At 42.7% G+C, this 22338-nt stretch overlaps 1 protein-coding gene across 3 annotated transcripts in view; it reads left to right on the top strand.

Moving 5' to 3' along the window:
* Positions 1-10294: 10294 nt before the first annotated feature.
* LOC115111165 (EGF-like repeat and discoidin I-like domain-containing protein 3) overlaps positions 10295-22338 on the top strand; it is a 228777-nt gene continuing 216733 nt past the window's right edge. For all 3 annotated transcript variants that reach the window (XM_065011424.1, XM_065011423.1, XM_065011422.1), the window contains exon 1: positions 10295-10795. In XM_065011424.1, the coding sequence (XP_064867496.1) occupies positions 10732-10795 (64 nt within the window). In that variant the 5' untranslated portion in view covers positions 10295-10731. The remainder of the gene's footprint in view (positions 10796-22338) is intronic.

Here is a 22338-nt window from a genome sequence, read left to right as displayed (position 1 = left end):
ATCGATGGAACAGTAGTGGAGAGGGTAGCAAGTTTTAAGTTCCTCGGCATACACATCACAGACAAACTGAATTGGTCCACTCACACAGACAGCGTCGTGAAGAAGGCGCAGCAGCGCCTCTTCAACCTCAGGAGGCTGAAGAAATGCGGCTTGTCACCAAAAGCACTCACAAACTTCTACAGATGCACAATCGAGAGCATCCTGGCGGGCTGTATGACCACCTGGTACGGCAACTGCTCCGCCCTCAACCGTAAGGCTCTCCAGAGGGTAGTGAGGTCTGCACAACGCATCACCGGGGGCAAACTACCTGCCCTCCAGGACACCTACACCACCCGATGTTACAGGAAGGCCATAAAGATCATCAAGGACATCAACCACCCGAGCCACTGCTTGTTCACCCCGCTATCATCCAGAAGGCGAGGTCAGTACAGGTGCATCAAAGCTGGGACCGAGAGACTGAAAAACAGCTTCTATCTCAAGGCCATCAGACTGTTAAACAGCCACCACTAACATTGAGTGGCTGCTGCCAACACACTGACATTGACACGGACCCAACTCCAGCCACTTTAATAATGGGAATTGATGGGAAATGATGTAAATATATCACTAGCCACTTTAAACAATGCTACCTTATATAATGTTACTTACCCTACATTATTCATCTCATATGCATACGTATATACTGTACTCTATATCATCGACTGCATCCTTATGTAATACATGTATCACTAGCCACTTTGTTTACTTTGTCTACATACTCATCTCATATGTATATACTGTACTCGATACCATCTACTGTATGCTGCCCTGTACCATCACTCATTCATATATCCTTATGTACATATTCTTTATCCCCTTACACTGTGTATAAGACAGTAGTTTTGGAATTGTTAGTTAGATTACTTGTTGGTTATTACTGCATTGTCGGAACTAGAAGCACAAGCATTTCGCTACACTCGCATTAATTTGATTTGAATGGAAGACTACGTTTAGCACGGTGTCTGGTCACTACGAGTACTTGGTGATGCCATTTGGTTTAGCCAATGCTCCGTGTTCCAGGCATTCGTTAACGAGGTGTTCAGTTACAGTTGTTGCTCGTAGACGGCTGAGCCGTTGTTGCTCCTAGACGTTTCCACTTCACAACAACAGTACCGAGCCAGCTCTAGCAGGTCATAAATTTGATGAACTGATTTGTTATAAAGGTGACATCCTATGATGGTGCCACGTTGAAAGTCACTGAGCTCTTCAGTAAGGCCATTATACTGCCAATGTTTGTCTATGGAGATTGAATGGCTGTGTGCTGTATTTTATTCACCTGTCAGCAACAGGTGTGGCTGAAATAGCTGAATCCACTAATTTGAAGGGGGGTATGCATAGTGTATATGGCGCGTAGAAATACTAAGTGGGTGGTCAGCAGAGATAGGTGGGATGGGTTGAGGGAAACTGAGGGTTGGGATGTGGAACTGGAAGTGGGAGTGGAGTTGCTAGGTGGAGGGGTAGTATGACGGTCAAAGATAAAAGTCAAAAGTAAAGACAAAATAAACAAAAAAAAGTATGTTTGAATGACACTGAGGGGGAATACTGTTACATCCAATGCCGGTTTGCCTGAGGCATACACACACACTCACGTTCAAATGCAGACAGGTGCACACACACGGACACACACATACACACGTGTAAATAGTACCACACATGCACTTAAACACATACAGTTGGCCTTGCTGTTTTGTTGTGCTTGATGTCTTTTATTTTTGCATTGTTTTTTCTTTTCTTTTTTTCTTCTTTCTGTTAGTTGTTGGCCATTGTGTGGCCGGTTGTTTTGGTTAGCTCGGAGGGAGAATGTGGAGGGGTCTCGAAATGTTAAGGGGCATCTCTTGGGGGAACTGTGGGAGGATCCTGGATGTTTGGTGGCCTGGCGGTTAGGAGCTTGTGCCGGCGGCCGAGAGGTCGCTGGTTTGGGTCCCCGTTTTGCCTTGTTGGGACATCAGTTGATGTGTCTGCTAGATGACTGAATGTAATGTAAATGTTGAGTGGCTTCACTGCAAGTAGATTGTATGTTTAAAAAGATGGCTTTCCAAGAGGCTTTCTAAGAGGCTTTCTAAGAGGCTTTCCAAGAGGCTTTCTAAGAGGCTTTCCAAGAGCTGTTGAGTGATCCTGCATGGTCTATAAGTCTCAGTACTGACCTAAATCTGCTTGAGAATTTCTGACAAGCATTGAATATTGTTACCCATCAATGATTCCCAACCAAATTTACTAAGTTTGAGTAATTTTCATAAAGCAATGGAAATGTTGACCTAAGAGTTGTGCAAGGGTTAGCAGAATCTTATTCAATATAATTCACAGCTGTAATGTTTGCCAAAGTTGCTTCCACCAAGTATTAACTCTGGGGTGTGAAGACCTACACAATCAATGCATTTACATTTCTTATTTTTAGATTCAATTGGAAATGTTTTTTTTTATTCTTTCACTTTGAAAAAAAAGAGTAAGTTGTGTATATCTGTAGGATTTTTTAAATTTATTGAATCATTTTTTATATTTAATTTGATGGTAGAAAAATCTGAAGACTGTGCAAGGGGTGTGCAGAATTTCCCTAGCGACTGTATGTAGGAGCATGCAAATTTAATCCCGCCACCATGCAGGTCATTATCATGGAATTATTGATAGCGATTTTTATATCGATAATTACCGTTTTCATATCAAACAATACAATTATTGATAAAAAATGAATATTCAATTAATATGTTAAAAAGGCTTTCCTTAGCATACAGTGTATTTGTAAAGTATTCAGACCCCTTGACTTTTCCCACATTTTTGTTACGTTACAGCCTTACTCCAAAATGTATTAAATAATGTTCCCCCCTCATTAATCTACACATAATACCCCATAATGACTAAGTGAAAACAGTTATTTTTAATTGTTGCAAATGTATGAAAAGTAAAAAACATATACCTTATTTACATAAGTATTCAGACACTTTGCTATAAGACTAAATTGAGCTCAGGTGCATCCTGTTTCCATGGATCATCCTTGATATGTTTCTACAACTTGATTGGAGTCCATCTGTGGTTAATTCAATCGATTGGACATAACTTGGAAAGACACACACCTGTCTATATAAGGTCCCACGGTTGACAGTACGTCAGAGCAAAAACCAAGCCATTGTCTGTAGAGCTCCGAGACAGGATTTTGTCGAGTCACAGATCTGGGGAAGGGCACCAAAACATTTCTGCAGCATTGAAGGTCCCCAAGAATACAGTGGCCATCATTCTTAAATGGAGGAAGATTGGAACCTCCAAGACTCTTCCTAGAGATGGCCTCCTGGCCAAACTGAGCAATCGGGGGAGATTGGCCTTTGTTTAGGGAGGTGACCAAGAAACCAATGCTCACTCTGACAGAGCTCCAGGGTTCCTTTGTGGAGATGAGAGAACCTTCCAGAAGGACGACCATCTCTGCAGCACTCCACCAATCCGGCTTTTATGGCCAGACGGAAGCCACTCCTCCCTAAAAAAAGGCACATGACATCACTCTTGGACACTCAGCACTAAAGGACACTCAGACCATAAGAAACATGATTTTCTGGTCTGATGAAACCAAGATTAAACTCTTTGGCCTGAATGCCAAGCGTCACATCTGGAGGAAACCTGGCACCATCACTATGATGAAGCATGGTGGTGGCAGCATCATGCTGTGTGGATGTTTTCAGCGGCAGGGACTGGGACACTAGTCAGGATCGAGGTAAAGATGAGCGGAGAAAAATACAGAGAGCTCTTGATGAAAACCTGCACTAGAGCGCTCAGGACCTCAGACTGGGGCAAAGGTTTTACCTTCCAACAGGACAACGACACACAGCCAAGACAATGCAGGTGTGGCTTCGTAACAAGTCTCTGAATGTCCTTGAGTGGCCCAGCCAGAGCCTATACTTGAACACGATCGACCATTACTGGAGAGACCTGAAAATAGCTTTGCAGCAATGCTCCCCATCCAACCTGACAGAGCTTGAGAGGATCTGCAGAGAACAATGGGAGAAACTCCCTAAATACAGGTGTGACAAGCTTGTAGCATCATACTAAAGAACACGAGGCTGTAATCTCTGCCAAAGGTGCCTCAACACAGTACTGAGTAAATGGTATGAATACTTATGTAAATATAATATTTCCATTTTAAATTTGTAATACATTTGCAATATCTAAAAACGTTGTTTTTGCTTTGTCATTATGGGGTATTGTGTGTAGGTTGAGGAGGGGGAAAACATTTACATTACATTTCATTTAAGTCATTTAGCAGACGCTCTTATCCAGAGCGACTTACAAATTGGTGCTTTCACCTTATGACATCCAGTGGAACAGCCACTTTACAATAGTGCATCTAGGTCTTTTAAGGGGGGGAAGGATTACTTTATCCTATCCTAGGTATTCCTTAAAGAGGTGGGGTTTCAGGTGTCTCCGGAAGGTGGTGATTGACTCCGCTGTCCTGGCGTCGTGAGGGAGTTTGTTCCACCATTGGGGGCCAGAGCAGCGAACAGTTTTGACTGGGCTGAGCGGGAACTGTACTTCCTCAGTGGTAGGGAGGCGAGCAGGCCAGAGGTGGATGAACGCAGTGCCCTTGTTTGGGTGTAGGGCCTGATCAGAGCCTGGAGGTACTGAGGTGCCGTTCCCCTCACAGCTCCGTAGGCAAGCACCATGGTCTTGTAGCGGATGCGAGCTTCAACTGGAAGCCAGTGGAGAGAGCGGAGGAGCGGGGTGACGTGAGAGAACTTGGGAAGGTTGAACACCAGACGGGCTGCGGCGTTCTGGATGAGTTGTAGGGGTTTAATGGCACAGGCAGGGAGCCCAGCCAACAGCGAGTTGCAGTAATCCAGACGGGAGATGACAAGTGCCTGGATTAGGACCTGCGCCGCTTCCTGTGTGAGGCAGGGTCGTACTCTGCGGATGTTGTAGAGCATGAACCTACAGGAACGGGCCACCGCCTTGATGTTATTTGAGAACGACAGGGTGTTGTCCAGGATCACGCCAAGGTTCTTAGCGCTCTGGGAGGAGGACACAATGGAGTTGTCAACCGTGATGGCGAGATCATGGAACGGGCAGTCCTTCCCGGGAGGAAGAGCAGCTCCGTCTTGCCGAGGTTCAGCTTGAGGTGATGATCCGTCATCCACACTGATATGTCTGCCAGACATGCAGAGATGCGATTCGCCACCTGGTCGTCAGAAGGGGGAAAGGAGAAGATTAATTGTGTGTCGTCTGCATAGCAATGATAGGAGAGACCATGTGAGGTTATGACAGAGCCAAGTGACTTGGTGTATAGCGAGAATAGGAGAGGGCCTAGAACAGAGCCCTGGGGACACCAGTGGTGAGAGCACGTGGTGAGGAGACGGATTCTCGCCACGCCACCTGGTAGGAGCGACCTGTCAGGTAGGATGCAATCCAAGCGTGGGCCGCGCCGGAGATGCCCAACTCGGAGAGGGTGGAGAGGAGGATCTGATGGTTCACAGTATCGAAGGCAGCCGATAGGTCTAGAAGGATGAGAGCAGAGGAGAGAGAGTTAGCTTTAGCAGTGCGGAGCGCCTCCGTGATACAGAGAAGAGCAGTCTCAGTTGAATGACTAGTCTTGAAACCTGACTGATTTGGATCAAGAAGGTCATTCTGAGAGAGATAGCGGGAGAGCTGGCCAAGGACGGCACGTTCAAGAGTTTTGGAGAGAAAAGAAAGAAGGGATACTGGTCTGTAGTTGTTGACATCGGAGGGATCGAGTGTAGGTTTTTTCAGAAGGGGTGCAACTCTCGCTCTCTTGAAGACGGGAGGGACGTAGCCAGCGGTCAGGGATGAGTTGATGAGCGAGGTGAGGTAAGGGAGAAGGTCACCGGAGATGGTCTGGAGAAGAGAGGAGGGGATAGGGTCAAGCGGGCAGGTTGTTGGGCGGCCGGCCGTCACAAGACGCGAGATGTCATCTGGAGAGAGAGGGGAGAAAGAGGTCAGAGCACAGGGTAGGGCAGTGTGAGCAGAACCAGCGGTGTCGTTTGACTTAGCAAACGAGGATCGGATGTCGTCGACCTTCTTTTCAAAATGGTTGACGAAGTCATCTGCAGAGAGGGAGGAGGGGGAGGGGGAGGAGGATTCAAGAGGGAGGAGAAGATGGCAAAGAGCTTCCTAGGGTTAGAGGCAGATGCTTGGAATTTAGAGTGGTAGAAAGTGGCTTTAGCAGCAGAGACAGAGGAGGAAAATGTAGAGAGGAGGGAGTGAAAGGATGCCAGGTCCGCAGGGAGACGAGTTTTCCTCCATTTCCGCTCGGCTGCCCGGAGCCCTGTTCTGTGAGCTCGCAATGAGTCGTCGAGCCACGGAGCAGGAGGGGAGGACCGAGCCGGCCTGGAGGATAGGGGACATAGAGAGTCAAAGGATGCAGAAAGGGAGGAGAGGAGGGTTGAGGAGGCAGAATCAGGAGATAGGTTGGAGAAGGTTTGAGCAGAGGGAAGAGATGATAGGATGGAAGAGGAGAGAGTAGCGGGGGAGAGAGAGCGAAGGTTGGGACGGCGCGATACCATCCGAGTAGGGGCAGTGTGGGAAGTGTTGGATGAGAGCGAGAGGGAAAAGGATACAAGGTAGTGGTCGGAGAGTTGGAGGGGTGTTGCAATGAGGTTAGTGGAGGAACAGCATCTAGTAAAGATGAGGTCGAGCGTATTGCCTGCCTTGTGAGTAGGGGGGGAAGGTGAGAGGGTGAGGTCAAAAGAGGAGAGGAGTGGAAAGAAGGAGGCAGAGAGGAATGAGTCAAAGGTAGACGTGGGGAGGTTAAAGTCGCCCAGAACTGTGAGAGGTGAGCCGTCCTCAGGAAAGGAGCTTATCAAGGCATCAAGCTCATCGATGAACTCTCCGAGGGAACCTGGAGGGCGATAAATGATAAGGATGTTAAGCAATACATTTTAAAATAAGGCTGTAACGTTTTTAAAAAATTAGGAAAAGTCAAAGGGTCTGAATACTTTCCGAATCCAATGTATGTGATGAGTCAAAAGAGAGAGTGCAAAAAGGGTCAATGCAGATAGGAAGCTATTTGGTTAACTATTTAGTGACTCTTTTTAATCAGGTATTTTGTGATACAGAGTTACTAATACACATAGTGAACATGAAGAAAATTGACTCACAAAGGTAAAATCATGCAATGTAATGTATTTATCTCATAAACCTTTTGCCTCGTTATTGAAGAGATTATCTGTCCTCTAGGTGGTTGGAGGTTCGACTGAGTGCCAAACACTGGTGAGTCTAAGAGCACCATGTTTATAGCCTCTTTGAGGTTCATGAAAATCGTTGATTATGGCAGGGAAAAAATAACAATTATTAGTAAACTTGGTTATTATTGGTTACCTGGCACTTGCTGAAGTGCTGTTTATTATGAAATGTGAATAGTATTTATGTTAAATGTTTTGCATTGTTTTTCACGCCATGCCTATCACATGATCAATTGCGATTGGTTTTAAATGTGTAATGCTTGCTCCTGCTCTCCCTCTCTGGCACTTGAGGGTGCCAGACTGCCTATCATTACGCACACCTGTCACCATCGTTTCGCGCACCTGCGCTTCATTGGACGCACCTGGACTCCATCACAATGTTCATTGTTCCTCCTATATCTGTCTGTTTCTTTGGTTAGATCCCTGTGTCAGCATTAATGTTGTTGTGTGTTCCTGTCCAGACACTGTCCTGTCCTATGTCCATAGGTAATTAAATGTTCACTCCCGGTACCTGCTTCTCGTCCCCAGCGTCATTCGTTACAAAATGGTATGTTCCATGGTTTGAAGTATCCTGCTTCCTAATTGGACCTGGTCATTCCTGTTTTGGCTAGACATGAGAAACATTGACATGCTGCAAAGTACAAGGCATGTCCTATCTGAAGGTCCTGAGTATAATGCTTTATTTCTACCGTATTATTCTCACTGTATCTCCCTGAATAACTGGAACAGATGAATACATAAATCCTGTAAAGTAAATATATAGTACATACAGCTGAAGTCAAACGTTTACATACACTTAGGTTAGAGTCATTAAAACTCGTTTTTCAACCACTCCACAAATTTCTTGTTAACAAACTGTTCCAAAACCGCCATAAAAAAAAGCCAACTGCACATGTGGACAAAGATCGTACTTTTTGGAGAAATGTCCTCTGCTCTGATGAAACAAAAATAGAACTGTTTGGCCATAATGTCCATCGTTATGTTTGGAGGAAAAAGGGGGAGGCTTGCAAACCGAAGAACACCATCCCAACCAACCGCGAAGCACGGGGGTGGCAGCATCATGTTGTGGGGGTGCTTTGCTGCAGGAGGGACTGGTGCACTTCACAAAAGGAAGGAAAATTATGAGGAAGGAAAATTATGTGGATGTATTGAAGCAGCATCTCAAGACATCAGTCTGGAAGTTAAAGCTTGGTTGCAAATGGGTCTTCCAAATGGACAATGACCCCAAGCATACTTCCAAAGTTGTGGCAAAATGGCTTAAGGACAACAAAGTCAAGGTATTGGAGTGGCCATCACAAAGCCCTGACCTCAATCCCATAAAACATTTGTTCGTGCGAGCAAGGAGGCCTACAAACCCGACTCAGTTACTGTCAGGAGAAATTGGTCCAAATTCACCAAACTTATTGTGGGAAGCTTGTGGAAGGCTACCCGAAGTGTTTGACCCAAGTTAAACCATTTAAAGGCAATACTCCCAAATATTAATTGAGTGTATGTAAACTTCTGACCCACTGGGGATGTGATGAAAGAAATCAAAGCTGAAATAAATTATTCTCTCTACTATTATTCTGACATTTCACATTCTTAAAATAAAGTGGTGATCCTAACTGACCTAAGACAGGACATTTTTACTAGGATTAAATGTCAGGAATTGCGAAAAACGAGTTTAAATGTATTTGGCTAAGGTGAATTCAAACCTCTGACTTCAACTGTGTGTGTGTATATATATATATATATATATATATATATATATATATATATATATATATATATATATATAGTAAAGTAAATATGCACTGAGTATACAAAACATTAAGGACACCTGCATTTTCCCTGACATCTGTTGAATTCAGGTGAAGGCTATGATCCCTTATTCATGTCACTTGTTAAATCCACTTCAATCAGTGTAGATGAAGGGGGGGAGACAGGTTAAAGAAGGATTTTTAAGCCTTGAGACAATTAAGACATAGATGTTGTATCTGTGGGATTCAGACAGTGAATGGGCAAGATTAAATATTTAAGTGCCTTTGAACAGGGTATGGTAGTAGGTGACAGGCGCATCGGTTTGAAGAACTGCAATGCTGCTGGGTTTTTCACATTCAACAGTTTCTCCGTGTGTATCAAGAATGGTCCACCACCCAAAGGACATCCAGAAAACTTGACACAACTGTGGGAAGCATTGTAGTTAACATAGGCCAGCATCCCTGTGGAAAGCGTTCATCTCAATATTAGGAAGGTGTTCCTACAGTAATGTTTGGTATACTCCGTGTACAGTAACACAGAGAGATGAATTAGAAAACACTCAAATGAACTCAAACCCTACACCCCAACCACAGCACACCGTTCTGCCACCTCTTTTAGCCCTCCCAAAGTCAGGACTGTTGAGTTCCTGCCCATCTCCCGGAAACGTCTGAAACCCCAGGTCTTGAAAAAGTGTCTTTGAAGAAAAAAACACTAACAGCCTTGCTTTGTTTGCACTAACACTCGCTTGTGTCTTTTCTTGCCAGCACTGACTTTGCTGAGATCTACTTTTAAAGAGGAAAAAAGCCATTTTAAAGATGGATGCCCCCTGGATCAGAGAATCTGCTAAATGACTCAAATGTAATGCAAATGATATATCTGCCCATAGGCATATGATTTCATGAAGTGTAACTTCTTATATCAGAGAAGACGCTTCTGATGGGAGGAAAGCTCATGAAATCATTTGGATGAATAAGAAAGTCTGCATATTCAAGTGAGGAGACCCCCTGGCGTAAGCATATAAATTCAGAACCAACCCTCTAATAGGAACCTGGACAGAGATGCATGTCAGCTGAGATCTTGAACTGAACTGCTTTCCAGAAGACATTAGCCTAAAATTGGAGCTGGGAGCAGCTAAATGAAGGGACCTGTTTTGTAACAGTGAGCATTGCCAGTTCTCCCAGGGGTCTGGTGGAAGAAACGAGAAGAGGGAGAAGAGTGGCTGATAATATAATCTACATCCCACCCTTCTGAATTTGGCGGTGCTTTGTAGCCATTAGCCTAGCAGTATCAGCACGTGTTGGGAGGAGCTGGGGTTTGTCTCTATCAGTGAGACAGCGCCCCAGTCGGATTGCTGTGACCGACCGTGTACTGCGCGCTCCTCATCCGCCAGTGTTTTCACACATTCGCACACACACAGTCTCTGACACTCACGCGCACTCAGAGTGAAACCGTCTACCGGGACCTGCACGCACGCACAATCTATCTTGGCTATCGGATCACATCGCGCATCACTGCGGAGAGGGTAAGGCAGGTAGCGGACCCTTGGCACTGCCACTTGTTTCAACACTCAGCATTCCAGGTAGACTAGTGCGGTACTGTCCGTGACTCTCTTCGGAAAATAAGAGGACTTACCACCGCCAGTCGAAGAGGAGGTACTAGGCTACTACCGTCACAGACTAGCCCTGCGGCTCAGTGAGAGGAAGAACTTTTGTTGTTTTGATTCGTGATTTACTCACATTCCTTAACCTTGGAAGTGAAACCTGCTATTTGAGAGAGGATGGGACCGTTACTCGTATTCATCGTCCTCTGCTTGAGCGCGGCTGTCCCGCATCTTGTGAAAGGTGAGTAGAGGAGCGCAATTTTATGGATGGGGATAGTCGAGAGGAAGTAGGCTATGCTTTATGTATGGGTTGGTTTCTCTACATCCAATGACACCCGCTGAAACAGATTAGGCTATATGTGGCAAGAATGAACATTTATTTCCCATCAAAGTGTCATGTTTTAATACGGGATGTGGCAAAATAGTCTAGGCTACTAAATACGCCCTGGTTCTCATGTTATGCAAGAGGTAAACGCAGTAGACATATAGAGTGAGTGTTAACTGAGTTATTTTTCATTTTCCAATAGTGTATGGTAGCCTTATTTATGGAAATAATACCGATATTAAGGAGCATGCAAAATAGCTTTGACAGTTATTCAGCAAAGCTTAACGCCCGTTCTGAATCCTCTTCGATCTGAGCGGCTATTTTTCGCGTATCATAACTCTCCTGTAGGCTACTTGGGCACGTTCGTCCACTTTAGTGTAATTCCAGCATCCAAACTGTGCACCGGCGATTGATGAGTGGAAAGAGACATCTGTTACAAAACACCAAAAAGCGTTAATGACGTTCGGATATTGTCTCTCCAGGCCTTCCATACTGGGTACAAGGTAGGGAAGGATGTATTATATGTTTGTCGTGATTGACATAGTCTTTTTTATTGTGGTGTTGAAAACGCCAGCCATGATGTTGAAGTGCTTGAAGTGGGTAATTGGTATGCAGTTATGCTTTGCTTATTGGTTGTGTGGTGCATTGGCACAGTAGCCCTGCGTGTCATCAACTATGCCACAAAAGCATACTGAAGTGGAAAAGTACATTTCCACGTTTATAAACACAGTCACTACAGTTATTGTTATTTGTGGTCATTACATTTCATTTGAGTTAATTAAATGAGGGGGGGGGCATTCATTTTTTTACAGTACAAGGGGAGGGTAATGTGAAAATGATTTGTGAACCACCCCAGTAATATTTTACAGCAGAATTTTGTTGTTACCAGAATTAAGGGGACAGAAGCTCAGGTTGACCTTTATTGTCATGACTCTTGCCCTGGATACAGAACAGAGCGATTTCTGCTAAATTGGCCAGCTGCAAAGTCAAATTGGCCATATTGTACACATTCATGAACATTTATTTTGAAATGGTTAGTAGTGTGGTTAAGGTTAGGTTTAAAATCCGATTTTATGACTTTGTAGCTGTGCCAGCTAGTGACCAATCTGCAGAGCTGCCTCCAGGGCAAGATAAATTACAATAAATGCCAACCTGAGAAGGAAGCCAGAAAATGACAAATGTCTTCAGCAGATCATAATGTGAAAGCGGATGATGGAACGAGATGTAATCTTGCTTGATAATTTCAGGGAATGTCAAACCGTTGCTTTTACTCCCTATTATAACATTAGTTGCAATGCGAAACCCATATTAGGCTACCCATGACCTCATAAAACATCTCAAAGCGGTAAGCTAGGCAAACTGGGATCTCACTTGAACAGTCTACCACTGAGACTGTTGCGTGTTAAACTCTGCTGTGTTGAATTGCAGTTAAATAACTGAAGATTTTTTGAATGAAAATGAGTCATCAACATTGAGACATTATGATTTAGAAATCAACAGTTATCTTGTGCAATTATGGTGACCATAGAAGTCTGCATATCGCATAACGTTTTACATTAGTAATTTGGCAGCCAATTACCCTCCTTTGATCTGTGCAGCTGTTGTTGAAGAGTGAAATGAGGATAGTGTGTTGACACAGCAGTTAGCCTACTGTAAGTCAGGTCAGAAGATTTTTACTTCTGGTGGATAAAAGACTTACTCTAGGTGACACATGGCTACATTTATTAAAGGTGCAATATGTAGAAATTGCTCCGCCATTTCCTGGTTGCTAAAATTCTAATAGTTTGCCTAATTTCAGTTTATGTGACAAAACAAGCAAGTATAGTGTAGAGAATCATTGTACTATCTGAACCTCTGTTTCATCAATATTTAGATTTGTATAAGCAAATTCATACTTTCTCATCTTTTGGTTGATGGTCCCAGTCGTTCGATTAGTTTGCTATTTGAGGACGCCACCCAGTCCTTTGTTCTTTATGTTCCTTTGTTCTTTATGTTCTGATGCTAGCTAACCAGCTAACTACGGCTAACACAGTCATGACCTCTGCAGCCAGAATGACATTCATTTGGATACAACCATAACAATGACAATGCCTGATTTTGCCTGGCATAGCTAGAAACGTTTGCCTTCTCATCAGGACACTGACACTGTTCATTACAAGTAGATCACACTGCATATCAAACACTAGACTAGAAGCTAGCTAAATAGTTTGTTGCTAGCAAACCTGCCAATATGACAACCAAATTCAAAAATATTAGTTGCTGAAAACAGCTAGTCAAACTACAAACGTGGGAGGATTTGACAGCATAGTGCCATTTGCATCATGACTGCAACAGTAGGGACTGTATCAATTCATGTTCATCACTCACCACGTTAGGTCATCAGTCTCTGCAAAAACAAATCAATGCTAGATAGCTACGTTTTTCCTCATTGGACCTGCGTTTGTTGGTTTAGCTTTCTGTACCCTTGTAGCAAGTATGGTCTGCATGTGTAGACGCTTGTTGTGTCATGATTGCAAGGTGTCACAATATATTTCCCAACTGTCCCGATATCCTTTCCAACTGCCCCGGTATCTGGTTTTAATGTCTATTCTAAAATGCTAGACAATCAGAAACAAGTATTCAACAATGCTGTGGTATATAAGTGCATTCTGAAAGAATTCAGACCCCTTGACCTTTGTCACATTTTGTTACGTTTACATCCTTATTCTAAAATTGATTAAAATCATTTTTCCCTCATCAATTTAGACACAATACCCATAATGACAAAGTGAAAACAGATTTTTTTAAATGTTTGCAAATGCATAAAACATGTAAAGAAGATACCTTCTTTGTGTAAATATTCAGACCCTTTGCTATGAGACTCAGAATAGAGCTCAGGTGCATTCTGTTTCCATTGATCTTGAGATGTTTCTACAACTTGATTGGACTCCACTTGTGGTAAATTCAATTGATTGGACATGATTTGGGAAGGCTCACACCTGTCTACATAAGGTCCCACAGTTGACAGTGCATGTCAGAGCAAAAACCAAGCCATTAGGTCAAAGGAATTGTCCGTAGATCTCAGAGACAGGATTGTGTCAAGGCACAGATCTGGGGAAGGGTATTCTGCAGCTTTCAAAGTCCCCAAGAACACAGTGGCCTTCATTCTTAAATGGAAGAAGTTTGGAACCACCAAGACTCTTCCTAGAGCTGTCCACCTGGCCAAACTGAGCAATCGGGGGAGAAGGGACTTGTTCAGAGAGGTAACCAAGAACCCAATGGTCACTCTGACAGAGCTCTAGAGTTCCTCTGTGGAGATGGGAGAACCTTCCAGAAGGACAACCATCTCTGCAGCACTCCACCAATTATACCTTTATGGTAGAGTGGTCAGACGGAAGCCACACCTCAGAAAAAGGCACATGATACCCCTCTTGGAGTCTGTCAAAAAGACTCTCTGACCATGAGAAACAAGTTTCTCTGGTCTGATGAAACCAATATTGTACTCTTTGGCCTGAATGCCAAGTGTCACATCTGTACGAAACCTGGCACCATCACTATGGTGAAGCATGGTGGTGGCAGCATCATTCTGTGGGAATGTTTTTCAGCAGCAGGGACTGGGAGACTAGTCAGGATCGAGGGAAAGATGAAGGGAGCAAAGTAAAGAGAGACCCTTGATGAAAACCTGCTCCAGAACGCTGAATACCTCAGACTGGTGCGAAGGTTTTACCTTCCAACAAGACAACGACCCTAAGCACACAGCCAAGACAACGCAGGAGTGGCTTCTGGAGACGTCTCTGAATGTCATTGAGTGGCCCAGCCTTAGCCCGGACTTGAAGCTGATCGAACATCTCTGGAGAGAACTGAAAATAGCTTTGCAGCAATGCTACCCATCCAACCTGACAGAGCTTGAGGATCTTCAGAGAAGAATGGGAGAAACTCCCTAAATGTATGTGTGCCAAGCTTGTAGCATCATATCCAAGAACACATGAGGCTGTAATCGGTGCAAAAGGAGCTTCAACAAAGTACTGAGTAAATGGTATGAATACTTATGTAAATGTCATATTTCCGTTTTTTATTTTAATACATTTACAAAAATGTCTAAAAGCCTATTTTTGCTATGTCATTATAGGGTACTATCACGGATCCCTCCTGAACTTTCATTACGCACAGCTGGCCCCTATTCCCAGTGATTAGTAATTGTATAATTGTGCCCTGTGTTTTTGTTATGTGTTTGTTTGGTCTACTTCCCCGTGCCCTTACGCGGCATGCCATAATTTGGGTGAAATAAAAACCCATATTACACTTTCCTGCGCTTGTCTCCCTATCATTCATACCTACGTGACAGAATAATCGACCATTAAGGGAGACAGGGGGAATGGCCTGTCCGACGACACTGAGACTGGTCTGTCCGGCGCCGCCACAACTTCGGTAGTTGCAACTGGGCCGCCCGACATCGCCAGAACCGGTCTGTCCGATGCTACTGGTCCGTCCGACGCCGCCACAACTTCGGCAGCTGCAACTGGGCCATCCGACATCGCCAGAACCGGTCTGTCCGATGCTACTGGTCCGGCCGCCACAACTTCGGCAGAGGCAACTGGGCCGTCCGACATCGCCAGAACCGGTCTGTCCGATGCTACTGGTCCGTCCGGCGCCGCCACAACTTCGGCAGCTGCAACTGGGCCGTCCGACATCGCCAGAACCGGTCTGTCCGATGCTACTGGTCCGTCCGACGCCGCCACAACTTCGGCAGCTGCAACTGGGCCGTCCGACATCGCCAGAACCGGTCTGTCCGATGCTACTGGTCCGTCCGACGCCGCCACAACTTCGGCAGAGGCAACTCTCCCGTCCGACGACAACGCAACTTCGGGTGCTGCTTCAGGTCCTGATTGACCCACACTGCGTTTCTGTGATCATCCTCGAGGCCGGTGTTGTTGCGCTGCTTGTGCAGCACGTCGGGGGGTACTGTCACGGATCCCTCCGGAACGTTCATTACACACACCTCGCCCCTAATCCCAGTGATTAGTAATTGTATAAGTGTGTCCTTGGTTTACCATTGTCCTGTCGATTATTGTCACTATGTCCATTGGTCATGTGAGTACCTGTGCTGTGTGTTTTGGCTTTCGTGCCATTGTGGATTGTGCAGATGATTATGGGTCTCGTTCCGTGTGTTAATCATTGTGCGCTTGTGTTATTTGTTCAAGGTACTCCTCGCTCTTTTGTTTGGGTTTCATCCCTGTGTTTTGTATTGTGTTTGTTTGGTCTTCGTCCCCGTGCCATTTACACGGCACGCCGTAATTTGGGTGTACTAAAAATCCCTATTACGTATTCCTGCGCCTGTCTCCCGACCCTTTATGCCAGCGTGACAGGTATTTTGTGTAGATTGATGAGGGGGAAAACAATTCAATTCATTTAAAAAAAGGCTGTAATGGAACAAAATGTGGAAAAAGTCAAGGGGTCTGAATTCTTTCCAAAGGCACTGTAATGTATTTTAAGCTGTTTGAAGCTGGCGTACAAAGTAAAACATGCAAAAACAAGCATAGAAATAGTGCACATAGAACATATCTACCACTTCTTAGACTTTCTTTCAATGCTTATGACATATAAACATGTTTTTAAGTAATGCACATACAAGTAATCAATTACATCCATCATGTAAACATATTGACATGCAGTGGTGTAAAGTAAAAATACTTTAAAGTACTTGGGGGTATCTGTAATTTCCTTTACTATTACATTTTTTGGCAACTTTTACTTTTACTTCACTACATTTCTAAAGAAAATATTCTACTTTTTTACTCCATACATTTTCCCTGACACCAAAAAGTACTCGTTACATTTTGAATGCTTAGCAGGACAGGAAAATGGTCTAATTCAAGCACTTATCGAGAGAACATCCCTGGTCATCCCTACTGCCTCTGGGCTGGCTCACTAAACACAAATGCATATTTTGTAAATAATGTCTGAGTGTTCCCCTGGCTATCCATACATTTTAAAAACAAGAAAATGATGTTGTCTGCTTTGCCTAATATAATTCATTTTAAGTGATTTATACTTTTCCTTTTGATACTTAAGTATATTTGAGCAATTACATTTACTTTTGATACTTAAGTATATTTTTAACCGAATACTTTTAGACTTTTACTCAAGTAGTATTTTACTGTCTGACTTTCCCCTTTACTTGAGTAACTTTCTATTAAAGTATCTATACTTTTATGACAAGTGGGTACTTTTTCCCCCACTATTGATATGTTTACTTCTTCTGTGTGTATAATTTGGTTAAATAAAGTGCATTTGCCAATTTTCAAACAGGTATAGGATCTTAATTTAATCTCTCTTTTGTTGTTGAGAAATTTCCTGCACCGCAGGAAATGTAGATAAGCTTTGTGATTTACATAAGTTCACTGAAAACCTGCGTTAATTAACATATGGTTATTTTAACAGTGTTGAACTTTTAATGTAGTTACATTTTGGCCAGCTAATAGCCTAACCACCGATCAAGCAACATTATGGACTAAACATTAAAATCATGTTGCTGCAGGATTCCTTTTGCTGCCACGATAGTGGTCTAATTAAGATCCTACACCTGTAAATGGGTAATGTATTCCTATGTCTCTAGTTATTTGGCAAGTCTAAGCCTCTCCTGTCGGGCTGTGCTTAGAGCAGTAGTAGTAAGACTGCTAGGGCCCTAAGTCTCCCCGTGTCGGCTTCCAGTGTCAAGACATAATACTCCCTCCTAGTATCTGCACAATGCACGCACAGCCAAGGTACATTGGGTCTATTTTGTTTCAAGGCTCAGTCAGTTAAAAATATATCCAGAGCGAGACATTCAATTAATCATATTCATCTTTTATTCCTGAAAATGTAGTGGGATTTCGTCCATCTGTTTGTGGCTTTAAGCTCATCCAGGGATAATGGTGTACTGGGTAGGGGTTGCGGGGTTGGGAGTGGGGGGAGTTGATTTCCCACAATGATATCCCCTTCGCAAACTCTGAGGGGATAATATCTACAAATATGTGGTCATAACGGTTGTTCCAGCTGGTATTACATCACATGTTCAGTCAGATGAGAGTCAGTATGAGCAAGTAAACTTTGTTAGCAGCAGTAAAATCTTTTAGCAGCAGTAAATTCATATTTTTTTACTGGAGCTAAGAGGACAGTGGGTGGTCCACGAGGCTTACTGCAGGAAAAAACGGTCACAGAGCCGATCACAAATCAATCACATCTCCCCTGAATTCTCACACAATGATCCCTACTTCAAGTGTCTAATCCCACTCGAGAATTTGCTCCAATTGGATTTTAGTGTCTCAAATCCTCTGAAGCAATATTTTCCCAGTTATATTCTCCCCCTCACCCCTCTGTATTGCCCAAGGTAGCAGGTGTCTGTGGAGATAGTTTCTATCAAACACTCCATTGAGTGTTTGAGAGTGTTACAGGGCAGCTCTGTCTGCGGTAACATATGGTTTGGTTCCCAAGGATGATTCTCACCTATTGTCCGCACACTTGCCTGGGTACACCACATGACTAAGGGCAGTGGTGTGGAGTACTTAAATAAAAATACTTGAAGTCGTTTTTTGGGGCTATCTTTACTTTACTTTGCCATTTATATTTTTGACAACTTTTACTTTAACTACACTACATTCTCAAAGAAAATAACCCAAAAGTACTCGTTACATTTTGAAAGCTTAGCAGGACAGGAAAATGGTCCAATTCACACAATTATCAAGAGAACGTCCCCGGTCATCGCTACTGCCTCTGATCTGGAGGACTCGCTAAACACAAAAGCTTAATTTGAAAATTATGTCTGCGTGTTGTAGTGGCTAACCGTAACAAAATTATATATAAATACAATTGTGCCATCTGCCTTGATTAATATTAGCAATTTGAAATGATTTATACTTGTACTTTTGATACTTAAGTATATTTAAAACCAAATACTTTTAGACTTTAACTCACATTTAGACTTCTTCTCAAGTAGTATTTTACTGGGTGAAGGTATCTTTACTTTCACTCCAGTATGACAATTGTGTACTTTTCTCACCATTGACACACACATCACTTTCAGAAGTGACACCTCTTTCTATGGAACCACAAGAGATGTAAGCTAAGTGTAACCTTCATTCTGACAAGCTTTATTGTCTCTATGTCATGACAAGATTATGAAGCTTTATTCATTATTCCCATCCATACGTATGTGACCTGTCATAGCTTTATTCTCAAAACCTTCTAGATGTATTGTATTTTAGAGCAGACTTGGCTGTTCTTCATTTTTGAGCATAATTGCAGTAGGATATCCAAAACCTAAAATCAGTGTAGAAACAAATGACTGATATTAGTGCAAGATGGTTTGTGATAATTCTTAAGAACAACAGACAAAACCTTATATTTTTAATATGCAGTGTCTTAGACGATTGAAATATAATTTATATCGCTGAACCAAGGACAGCCTTGGTTAGCTTTGAATTTGATGATTTGAAGTCAACTGAAACGGATTCCCTCAAAGGAAATATGAAAAAGCGGACTCCACAATAAAATAGGGTTTGGTTTACGTTACGAAGCAGCGTGTTAGTAAAACACGTGAGTCCTAAATGCATGCAGATGATAGCTATCTATCTGAACGGCCATTCTATACATCCACCATTCCTCATCTGAAGGTTTTGGCTTATGTTAAGGTCACTTTTAATAATGTAGCCTTGCAATCTACCACATTGCCCTTCACTCTCCCTGTAAATGGCATGGTCTTCAATCAATGGAGAGTGGTTCAACTCTGAGATCATCAGTCGCGATAACTGTGAAAATCCTGGGTGCTCATTGGACGACAATCCAAGCAAATGGAAATGCAACACAGACACAGGGGTGAAACAGGAGTGATTATTTTCATAATGCCCTCTACTCTTGAAGTGTCATAGGCCAGACTCATTGTTCTCTTTTATTCCTTACGTGGCATTGTCAGTGCATATGCTGTTTAGTCATAATAATATTTGGAGGGGAGTTCATTTTTCTCCTGTGTTGATAGGCTAATGGCTATTGTGGTATGTGTCTTTACTGTGAACTTGTATGTGTTGTACTAATCGGCTCTCAATCCGGAGTTATTCGGAGAGCATTAGGTGGTAAAATAATATGGTTAAATGTGCTAGGGTCAAAAGGTTACTCTGTCTAAGTCACAGGGAGTGGCTTTGTAGTAAAAGTTCAGTTGAAACTGAAATGAAAATAAATGTTGAGACTATAATACAAAGACCAAGTCAGAGACCACCTAAGATTTCCAGCACGTTTTAGAATTAGAATAACACAGAGGCTTTAGGACTGTTAGTGAGATTAAAGTTGGACAGGCACTGTAAGGAGAGAAATGATGCAGAGAGCTTTGGATGAGATTTATATTTGATCTGTTCACAAGAAACCTGAGCCAGATGTTTTCTATAATTAAGCGCAGGCCCTTTAATCTCTATTTAACCTCTATTAGGGTCACATATTATTGTTTTGGTGTTTCAGGGCAAGACCTTATTCACACATTTATCACTGATTGAATCAAGGAGTGTTCCTCAAAACAGTGATGCCATCATTTTTGGTCACGTCTTAGAATAAACGTTCAAGACAACAGAGTAGTCTCGGGTCAAGCCACGGATGTACAGATTTTGTTGGCCTGATATACACTACCGTTCAAAAGTTTGGGGTCACTTAGAAATGTCCTTGTTGTTGAAAGAAAATGACATTTTTGTCCATTAAAATAGCAAAAATTGAGTGTAGACATTGCTAACGTTGTAAATGACTATTGTAGCTGGAAACGGCAGATTTTTTATGGAATATCTACATAGGTGTACAGAGGCCAATTATCAGCAACCATCACTCCTGTGTTCCAATGGAAAATAGCTCATCCAAGTGTATCATTTTAAAAGGCTAATTGATCATTAAAAAACTATTCAGCAATTATGTTAGCACAGCTGAAAACTGCTGTTCTGATTAAAGAAGGAATAAAACTGGCCTTTAGACTATTTGAGTATCTGGAGCATCAGCATTTGTGGGTTTGATTACAGGTTCAAAATGGCCAGAAACAAAGATCTTTCTTCTGAAACTCGTCAGCCTATTCTTGTTCTGAGAAATTAAGGCTATTCCATGCGAGAAATAGCCAAGAAACTGAAGATCTTGTACAACACTGTGTACTACTTCCTTCACAGAACAGCGCAAACTGTCTCTAACCAGAATAGAAAGAAGTCCTCAACTGACAGCTTTATTAAATAGTACCTGTAAAACACCAGTCTCAGTGTAAACAGAGAAGAGGCGACTCCGGGATGCTGGCCTTCTAGGCAGAGTTCTTCTGTCCAGTGTCTGTGTTCTTTTGCCCATCTTAATATTTTCTTCTTATTGGCCAGTCTGAGATATTTTCTTTGCGCCTCTGCCTAGAAGGTCAGCATCGCGGTTGCCTCTTCACTGTTGACGTTGAGACTGGTGTTTTGCGGGTACTATTTAATGAAGCTGCCAGTTGAGAACTTTTTTTCTGTTTCTCATACTAGACACTCTAATGTACTTGTTCTCTTGCTCAGTTGTACACTGGGGCCTCCCACGCCTCTTTCAAAATAGTTTTGTTTTTCATCTATGCATAGTGACTTGAACTATACCTACATGTACATATTACCTCAATTAGACTAACTGGGGCCCTCGCACATTGACTCTGTACCAGTACCACCTGTATAAAGCCTCGCTACTGTTATTTTCACTGTTATTTGACATTTTTTAATAAATGATTTGGGTGTTTTTGCCTTCTTATTATTATTTTTTCGTCACTTATCTATTGTTTACCGAATACCATTTTTTTACTTAAAAATTGCACTGTTGGTTAGGGCTTATAATTAAGCATTTCACTGTAAGGTGACATTTTGTATTCGGCACGAGTGACAAATAAACTTTGATTTGATTTGAAGATGTGTCCTACCTCCAATGATATAGTAGTAGTAGTAGTAGTACACAGGGGTTAAGTTTCCTTTAGTCAAAATATGATTGCAGGTTAATAAAATATAGCTCTACTTTGCTCTGATAAAATCTCTCCATGAGAGAATGGAACACCACTGGATTTTCAATAAGCCCGATCTTCTTATTCTGGATCAAATGGGAGGTGGCTTAAGATCTTACCTCCGACACACCCCAGGAGATAGGAGAGGCTAATTTTAATTCTGGAAGGGTACACTCCAAATCATGTACTTCCTTACACCTTTTTGTTCTCTTGCAGGATGAATATGTACTTGGATACAAGTACAAAATGGAACAATGCTAACTGTGCAGGGGAAAAAAAGAAAACGTAAAGGCACAGTTATGCGAACTGTATTTAACTCTCTCCTCAGAGTAATAATGTTTAATAATTGAACTCTCTCTCTCCTCAGAGTAATAATGTTTGTATTTACTTTAACCGTAAACTGCAGGTTTGATTAAACAGGGACCTTAGTTTTTCTAAGACTTTGGGTCTAGCAACCACTGAGAACCATGTGAATTAT

Source organism: Oncorhynchus nerka, linkage group LG27 (assembly GCF_034236695.1).
Source record: "Oncorhynchus nerka isolate Pitt River linkage group LG27, Oner_Uvic_2.0, whole genome shotgun sequence".
Classification (NCBI taxonomy): Eukaryota; Metazoa; Chordata; class Actinopteri; order Salmoniformes; family Salmonidae; genus Oncorhynchus; species Oncorhynchus nerka.
This window is presented reverse-complemented; position numbering and strand designations above follow the sequence as displayed.